Source organism: Eimeria necatrix, genomic scaffold (assembly GCF_000499385.1).
Source record: "Eimeria necatrix Houghton genomic scaffold, Enh_scaff706, whole genome shotgun sequence".
NCBI classification, from domain to species: Eukaryota; Apicomplexa; class Conoidasida; order Eucoccidiorida; family Eimeriidae; genus Eimeria; species Eimeria necatrix.
Genome location: NW_013651742.1, coordinates 10853 through 19344, shown reverse-complemented (window position 1 = coordinate 19344; position 8492 = coordinate 10853). Strand labels below are relative to the sequence as shown.

General features: G+C 56.5%; 4 protein-coding genes across 4 annotated transcripts in view; 2 read left to right on the top strand and 2 right to left on the bottom strand.

The window, feature by feature from the left end:
- Positions 1-841: 841 nt before the first annotated feature.
- ENH_00072130 (hypothetical protein, conserved) lies at positions 842-1429 on the bottom strand (the record flags this gene model as incomplete). Its single annotated transcript, XM_013577576.1, has 1 exon — positions 842-1429. One exon carries the CDS (start codon positions 1427-1429, stop codon positions 842-844), a length of 588 nt encoding a protein of 195 aa, XP_013433030.1.
- A 1260-nt stretch (positions 1430-2689) lies between these two features.
- ENH_00072120 (hypothetical protein, conserved) lies at positions 2690-4552 on the top strand (the record flags this gene model as incomplete). Its single annotated transcript, XM_013577575.1, has 2 exons — positions 2690-3320; positions 4413-4552. 2 exons carry the CDS (start codon positions 2690-2692, stop codon positions 4550-4552), a joined length of 771 nt encoding a protein of 256 aa, XP_013433029.1.
- Positions 4553-6878: 2326 nt separating this feature from the next.
- ENH_00072110 (hypothetical protein, conserved) lies at positions 6879-7724 on the bottom strand (the record flags this gene model as incomplete). Its single annotated transcript, XM_013577574.1, has 1 exon — positions 6879-7724. One exon carries the CDS (start codon positions 7722-7724, stop codon positions 6879-6881), a length of 846 nt encoding a protein of 281 aa, XP_013433028.1.
- A 357-nt stretch (positions 7725-8081) lies between these two features.
- ENH_00072100 (hypothetical protein) overlaps positions 8082-8492 on the top strand; it is a gene marked incomplete at both ends in the record, with an annotated part of 715 nt that continues 304 nt past the window's right edge. Inside the window, one exon of the mRNA XM_013577573.1 lies at positions 8082-8387. Within this exon, the coding sequence (XP_013433027.1) occupies positions 8082-8387 (306 nt within the window). The remainder of the gene's footprint in view (positions 8388-8492) is intronic.

Here is an 8492-nt window from a genome sequence, read left to right as displayed (position 1 = left end):
CCCTGCAAGCAGCAAACCACAAACCCTTTTTTAGGGTTTCACCCACGCAACCCTCGCAACCCTCGCACGCTTCCAAACTTTCCCGCGCTGCTGCTGCAAACCCCCGGGATAGGGTTTAGGGTTTAGGGTTTGGGGTTTGGGCCTGGACGTTCCCTGACATCGCTGGAGAAAGCACGGGGTTTCTAGGGTTTAGGGTTTAGGGTTTGCGCCTTCTAGCCTTCGGCGTGCGTTATCCAGGGATCTCCATGTTGCACACAGGGTTTAGGGTTTAGGGTTTAGGGTTTGGCTCGCCAGTCATTCTCCCTTGGGGCGAAAGCAAGTAAGAAATCATTGCCAAAAGAGATAAAGCTGCATGCAATAAAAAGGCCTTTGAATGGACTTTAGGGTTTTTCAAACACTCCAGCAAGTCCCACACGAAGTAGCCCCCCATCAGGTACGCTGCGCGCAAACCCTAAACCCTAAACCCTAAACCCTAAACCCTAAACCCTAAACCCTAAACCCTGAGCACTAGGTGGTGCGTGGGAATGTCGGAAGTGAGGTGGGGGGTGGGAGGAAGGGGCGGACGCGGGGAAGCGGCAGAGGGGTTTTGGGCGGTCTGGGCAAACCCTAGGGTTTAGGGTTTAGGGTTTAGGGTTTAGGGTTTAGGGTTTACCGAGGGCGTCTAGGAGAAAGCTGTGGCTGTTGTAGAAGGCATTGGTCTCTCCCCAGTCCCAAAGGGCCCATTTCAAGGACTGCAGCGCAGCAGCGGCGCTGCTGCTGCTGCTGCTGCTGCTGCTGGCTGCTGCTGCTGCTGCTGCTGCTGCTGCTTTCAGCTGCAGCTCCTGCTGCGCCTTCTTTATGGTCACAAACACCACTGCAGCAGCAGCAGGATTGCTGCTGCTGCTTTCAGCTGCAGCTCCTGCTGCGCCTTCTTTATGGTCACAAACACCACTGCAGCAGCAGCAGGAACTACAAGACATGCATGCAAAAAAGCTGTTGCATTTGCTCTTGCAGAAACGCAGTAAACCATCAGTTCTTCGGGACTCAGTTCTGCTGCTGCTGCTGCTGCTGCTGCTTCCTGCTGCTGCTGCTGCTGCTGCTGCTGCTGCTGCTTTTGAGGGGCTCCTTCGGCGGCCTCGGGGGCCCGCTCCTTCCCCGCCCCTGCTGCTGCTGCTGCTGCTGCTGCTGCTGCTTGCGGGGCTGCGGGAGCTGCTGCTGCTGCGCCCGCTCGCGCTGCTGCTGCTGCTGCTGCTGCTGCTTGCTGCTGCTTGTACTGCAGCAGCTTCTGCTTGTGCTGCTGGCCAACAGCAGCAGGAAGAAAGAGGGAAGGCAGCTTGGGCGAAAGCTTGAGGTGTACGTACACCCAAAAGAGCGCACTCAGCAGCAAACCCGCGGGAGAGAAATTCGAAAAAGAAAAAAATAAACCCTCAACTCCTTCTCCCAACTCCATTTCCGCAGCAGCAGCAGCAGCAGCAGCAGCAGCAGCAGCAGCAGCAGCAGCAGCAGCGAGGCGGTTCGAGGGCCAGCGACGGGCTGGGTGAGGTGTACGTACACCTCGGCGCGCGAAGCGGCAGACAGGCTGTCTAGGTGCAGAAACGGACGCTAAACCCTAAATCAGGGTTTGTGGTTTAGGGTTTAGGGTTTAGACATGCTGCAGCGAGGGCAACGCCAGCGCCGCCTCCCAACGGCTGGAGCTGATCACTTGAGGGTTTAGGGTTTAGGGTTTAGGGTTTAGGGTTTTGCCGCTGGGATGGTCCGAACTTGAGGCCTTGAACTGATTTCACTTGAGGTTTTGCTGCAGCTCCGCAGCAGCAAACCCTAAACCCCCGAGGGTTTTGCTGCTGCCGCCTGAGACCGGGGGGCCCCCAGCGGCTGGGGGCCCCCGACAGGGTATAGATATGCAGCGAGGGTTTAGGGTTTAGGGTTTAGGGTTTGGGTTCTGCGGGCGAGGCGCAGCAAGTGCCTTTGTTAAAAAGCAGAATATAAAAAGATTTGGATTTTTAATTAGGGTTTAGGGTTTAGGGTTTAGCCGCAGGGCTTAGGGTTTGGGTCCCATCGCTCACTGCAGCAGCGGCGGCGGCCGCCGCGGCGCAGCAGCAGCAGCAGCAGCAGCAGCAGCAGCAGCGGCAGCAGCAGCAGCATCGCTAGTCGCTGCCGGGTGGCCTCGGGGCGCAATTGAAGTATTTTTGGTGTTTTAAACTCAAAATAAACTCTATTTCCTTTTTTATTTTCATTTATTTCATTTATTTCATTCATTTATTTCTAAAACTTCTTTTCTTTTCCGCTTTTCCCGCCGCCGCCGCCGCCGCCGGTCTCGCTAGCGCTGTCGATACACCCCAGCGCCCAACGCCCCGCCTTTTCCCGTCAGTTTCCACTTTTCATTTATTTATTTTATTTCATTTTTCATTTTGTTTCCACTTTTCCACTTTCTCCAGCTTTTGGGGGCCTCGGGGGGCCCCCAGGGGCCCCTGCCCGCAGCGCCAAACCCTCGCGCTGCAGCTGCTGCTTCTCAAAACACTTTTCAGGGTTTAGGGTTTAGGGTTTTGGCTTCGGGGCTGAGTTTTACACGCGCCGCTTGTCCACTTAGCAGAGTTAGAATCCAGCAGCTTCAAACTCAACCCTAAATCCTAAACCCTAAACCCTAAACCCTAAACCCTAAACCCTTTCTAAACCCTTTTTTGTGTTTCGCTCTCTCAGCTAAACCCTCGCAATGTCAGCCCCGAAGCAATCCGGCCAGGGGGCCCCCTCCTCCTCAGCTTCTCAGAGCCGCCCCGAGGCCCCCAAGGGGGCCCCCCAGGGGGGCCCCCCGGGGGCCCCCCAGGAGTCGCTGCCCCCCTCTGGGGCCCCCCAGGGGGCCCCCAAGGAGGCCCCTGCGACTCGGGGGGCCCCCCAAGAGAGTGGCCCCCAGGGGGCCCCCCAGGGGCCCCCCGAAGGGGCCCCCAAGGGGGCCCCCCAAGGGGCCCCCCAAGGGGGCCCCCAGGGGGCCCCCCAGGGGGGCCCCCAGGGGGCCCCTGCTGCGGACTCGCAGCGCAAGGGGGGCCCCCCATCCCGCGGGGCCTCGCAGCTGACCCCACGGGGAGTCCCCAGCAGCAGCAGCAGCAGCAGCAGCAGCAGCAGCAGCAGCAGCAGCATGGGGAAGGGCCCCCGGATGAGCAGCAGCCAGTTCGCGACGTACCGGCAGCAACTCAGCAGCAGCAGCAGCAGCAGCAGCAGCAGCAGCAGCAGCAGCAGATTTGGCTTCCCGCTGCTGCCCTCCAACTTCTTTCAAAGCAGAGAAGAAATTCGCACTTGGGGAGTCGAAGACTTGGCAGACCCTTCTGTGCAGCCCTACGACAAGGAGTGTAAGCCCAAACCCTAAACCCTAAACCCTAAACCCTAAACCCTAAACCCTAACCCTAGGGTCTGAGGAGCTCTGGGCTCCACGCGGGCTGCCGCACGTTTGAAAGGGGCTGCAGCAAACCCCAGCAGCCTCTCCACGCCAAAACCCCAACCCGCTTTTCAGAGGGTTTAGGGTTTAGGGTTTAGGGTTTGGGGTTTAGGGTTTGGGGGTTAGGGTTTAGCGGGGGCCTTGGTTCCCACAGCCATAAGCAGCTGAAAGCCGTCCCTTTTTGACTCCGAGCTCGCTAGGGTTTAGGGTTTGGGGTCTCCGGCGGGTCTAGGGTTTAGGGTTTGGGTGGAGCTAGGGTTTAGGGTTTAGGGTTTAGGGTTTAGGGTTTGCGGCGCAGGCATTCCGCGGCCGTTCCACGTTTCGCTGCCGGGCTACCCCCCGCGGCTCTGCAAGTATGTGTTGACTAAACCCTCGGATAAACCCTCGGATAAACCCTCGACTAAACCCTCGGATAAACCCTCGGATAAACCCTCGGATAAACCCTCGGATAAACCCTCGACTAAACCCTCGGATAAACCCTCGAGGGAGTCTTATTTGGGCCCGGAGATTTCCATCTTCCCCCCCACTTGGGTCCCCAGCTGGGCCCCAAACCCTAATTTCAAACCCCAGAAGTTCGGATACAACTGTGAGACTTGCGAGGGTTTGCGAGGGTTTAGGGTTTGCGAGGGTTTAGGGTTTGCGAGGGTTTAGGGTTTACGAGCGTTTACGGGGGTTTACGAGGGTTTGTGAGGGGTTTTTTAGGGTTCTTGCGGGTTTTCTAGGGTTTAAGGTGGGGGTTTAGGGTTTGTTAGGGTTTGCTGGGGTTTGGGCTAGTCCGCGTGGCTGCAGCTCTTGCTGCTGCTGCTGCTGCTGCTGCTGCTGCTTCTCCCCTCCCTTTGCTGCAGCTGCTGCTGCTGCTGCAGCTGCTGCTGCTTCGTTTCCTCCCCCGCTGCTGCTGCTGCTGCTGCGTTTCCTCACTCCCCGCTGCTGCTGCTGCTGCTGCTGCTGCTGCGTTTCCTCACCCCCGCTGCTGCTGCTGCTGCTGCTGCTGCTGCTGCTGCTGCAGGGGAGGAGAGCGAGGGCTTCAAGATGGACCGGCTGCCGTACGTGAATGCGGAGTTTGCTGCTGCTTCTGGGGAGGCGACGCACATGTACAACCAGGCCTATCCATTTGCTGCTTATCCTTACGGAGTTCCTCGAGTTTAAGGAAGAATTAAACACTAAATGCTGCATTAAAACCTCCAAATGGAATTAAATGGCGGCTTCTGAGTGCGGGAACAGCTGCGGCGGCTCGCGGCGATCTTGAGGTGTACGTACACCCCGCGAACGCGCGCCGCAGCCGCCACCGCCCAAACCGCTTTCCCCAACCATTAAGAGCGCCATTTTATTCTTTTTGTGCATTTATTTACTCTTTTCCTTTCTTTTCTCTTCTTTTCGGGGCTTTTGAGGCTTTTTTCGCCGTTTTTCGAGGCCATTTCGGCCCCGCTGCAGACGCAGCCGGGGCGCCGCGAAGACCGAGGGAAAAGGGGAAATGAGGGAATATTGACGAATAAATGGCGGATTAAAACGAGAAATAAATAAAAAATAATAAATAAATTATAAATAAATTATAAATTAACAATTAATAAACAATTAATGGACAATTAATGAACATATCACAAGTGATTCGGCCCGTTTTGGAACAGCAGCGCTGCGGGCGGCTGGCCTCCTTTCTGTGTTCTGAGGCTTCCCTTTTGCTTCTATTTAATTACTATTTCGCATTTAATTAATATTTATAAATTATAAATCTTCTAAATTCATAAATCGTTATTTAAATTTAATTCTCTCTTCTGTTCCGAGCTGTACGTACACCCCAGGTTTCCCCCACCAACTGACTCCCTTTCATTTTTCGTATTTGGTATTTCCACAAACAGCAGCAGCAGCAGCAGCAGCAGCAGCAGCAGCAGCAGCAGCAGCTGCTGCTGCTGCTGCTGCTGCTGCTGCGAGTGTAGCGTCTGCCTTAGAAGCCCGTCAAATCGCAGAAACGAGGGTTTACAGAATCCTACGAGGGTTTAGGGTTTAGGGTTTAGGGTTTACATCCACCAGAAACTAACTACACATCCAAAACAAAACTGTTTTTACCGCCAAGTCAAAACCACTTCAAGTGGGGCCCCCTGGGGGCCCCACAGGGCTCCCACGGGGGCCCCCAAGGGGCCCCCAGGGGGGCCCCCAAGGGGCCCCCAGGGGGGCCCCCAAGGGGCTCCCAGGGGGGCCCCCAAAGGGCCCCCACGGGGGCCCCCAAAGAGCTCCCAGGGGGCCCCTTGGGGGCCCCCAAAGGGCCCCCCAGGGGGCCCTCAAGGGGCCCATTCTGGAGCCTACTTGGAACCCCACAGAATCAATGCTGCTGCTGCTGCTGTTGCTGCTGCTGCTGCTGCTGTTGCTGCTGCTGCTGCTGCTGCGACTGGGGGCCCCCTCACTCGTGGATGAGGGGCCCCTCTTGGGGGCCCCATGAGGGGCCTCCTTCAGCTTCGAAGTGGGCTGCTGGAGGTCTAGGGTTTAGGGTTTAGGGTTTAGGGTTTGGGGTTTAGGGTTTTCGCTTTCCTGCTGCTTTTCTGCTTTTTTCTCTCTGCGCTGCTGCTTCGCCTTCTCTTCTGCAGCAAAGACACAAATGGTGGAATTAAATAAATTATTTTTATTTTAATTAAATTAATTAAATTAAATGAATATTTGAATTAAATATTTAATTATATTTATTTGCTTTTAATTAAATTTAATTAATTAAATATTTAATCAATTTCATTCAATCAAAATCAAACCAAAAGACAAGCAGCAGCAGAAAAAAAGGCTGCAACAGCAGCAGCAGCAGCAGCAGCAGCAGCAGCAGCAATAAGATAGCAGCAGCAGCAGCAGCAACAGGTGAGCCAAAGGCTGCCAAGATAATCAGCAAAGGATATTCTTGCCAAACCCTTAGTCCTAAACCTAAACCCTAAACCCTAAACCCTAAACCCTCACACAGCTCAAGCCACAAAGTGCGGACGAGCGGCGACAGGAGCCGCCCGAGGGTTTAGGGTTTAGGGTTTAGGGTTTAGGGTATAGGGTTTAGGGTTTGGCTGCTGCTGCAGGGCCCACTTTCTTTTTTCTTTTTTATTTTTTTCAAATCTTTATAAACCCCTCCAGCCCAGGCCTCTTGGGACTTTCGCTTCTTTTGCTGCAGCTGCTGCTGCGTCTTCCGCAGCCGCCGGGGGTCGTCAGTCAGCAGCAGCAGCAGCAGCAGCAGCAGCAGCAGCAGCAGCAGCAGCAGCAGCAGCAGCAGCAGCAGCAGCAGCGGGGGCATGAGGGCCACAGCAGCAGCACGGGCGGCGAAGGCAGCAGCAGCAGCACGAGGTCCACAGCAGCAGCAAGTGAGGTGAAGAGAGCTGCAGCAGCAAGTGTGGGGCAGCAGCAGCAGACACAGCAGCAGCAGCAACAGCAGCAGCAAGCTTGGCAGCAGCAGGAGCGGCAACCACGAGCACCACACCCTAAACCCTAAACCCTAAACCCTAAACCCTAAACCCTACTTCAGGGCTTTGCGGATGCGTCTGTGTTTGTCTCCTTTTCTTCCTTCTTTGAAAGTCTCTGGTTCATTTGCTTCTTTCAAAACGGAAAACGCAAAGTCATCATTTGCTGCTGCTGCTGCTGCTGCTGCTGCTGCTGCTGGCTTTGTTGCTGCTGCTGCTGCTGACTCTGAAGCAGCCTTCTTGGCCTTTTTGGCACTTGGCTGCTGCTGTTCCTGCTGCTGCTGCTGCTGCTGCTGCTGCGGGGAGTCTGCTTGCCGTTTCCGCTTCTGCTTCTGCTGCTTTTGCTGCTGCTTCTGCTGCTGCTGCTTCTGCTGCTGCTGCTGCTGCTGCTGTGCCCCCTCTCTGTTCTTCTTCGGGCCTTTTTGCTGCTTCATGGCCTCAATTTTTGCATGCAGCCGCTGCAGCAACTGTTCTCTGGTAGTAGGCCCTTGCTGCTGCTGCTGCTGCTGCTGCTGCTGCTGCTGCTGCTTCTGGCGCTTCTTGCTGTTTTGCTGCTCCTTGTGCAGCAGCAGCAGCCGCTGCTTCTCCTCTTTTGCTGCTGCTGCATCTTCCTGAGCTGTTGAAGGCAGCAAACTTTCCAAGCTGTACCTGAGGGTCTGTTTGGCCCGCCGGAGCTGCCCCGCACTTTGCTGCTGCTGCTGCTGCTGCTGCTGCTGCTGCTGCTGCTGCTGCTGCTGCTGCTGCGGCGCCTCGTAGGGAATGAGATTCAGCAGCAAAGTGAGGTGGTGCTGCCAGTGAGCAGCAGCAGCAAACAGCTCGGCCTCCTCATTGGGGCCCCCAGGGGGGCCCCCCAGGGGCCCCCCGGGGGCCCCCTCCCCTGCAGGTTTGATCTTGACTGCCATAGCTGCTGCTGCTGCTGCTGCTGCTGCTGCTGCTGCTGCTGCTGCTGCGCCGGCGTCGATGCTGCTGCAGCAGCCCGCAGCAGCGGGGCCTTCTCTCGGCCTTCTTTGCGTGGAAAAAACTCCAAAGTGGAATTAAATTGCAAAAAAGATTAAATTAAATTCAATTTGAAGTATTTAAATGCTTTTTGCTTTCCAAAAGAAGCCAACAGCAGCAGCTGCTGTGGGGCGGGGGCCCCGCATGCCGCGTCGGCTCGGGTGTATGTACACCTGCGCCTTTCTCCCCGAATTTTAATTCTTTTTCTTTTATTTCTTTTCCATTTCATTTCCATTTTATTTCTTTTCCATTTTTCCAAACCCATGCCTCCCCCCGCCGCTTCATGGGGCCCCTCGGGGGCCCCCCGGGCCCCCGCCGAGACCCCCTCGCCGGGGGGCCCCCCAGTACCCTGCGGGGCCCCCGGGGCCCCCGAGGGGCCCCCGGGGCCCCCCAAGGCCCCCGCGGGGCCCCCCGGGGCCCCCGGAGGCCCCCCAGGGGCCCCCCAGGGGCCCCCGGGGGCCCCCGGGGCCCCCGGGGGGCCCCCGGGGGCCCCCAAGTCTCGGAAAATGAAGAAGGGGGCCCTGGGGTTGACCCGAGACAGCAGGTACACCGTAGAACAAGTGTTAGATGTACGTACACTGCGGCACATAAAGTCTGTGGGGAGAGCAGCAGGAGTTAAGAAGGTTTTTGGGGCCATTAGCTGCGGCAAAGAAGCCAACGTTTACTTCGCCCTG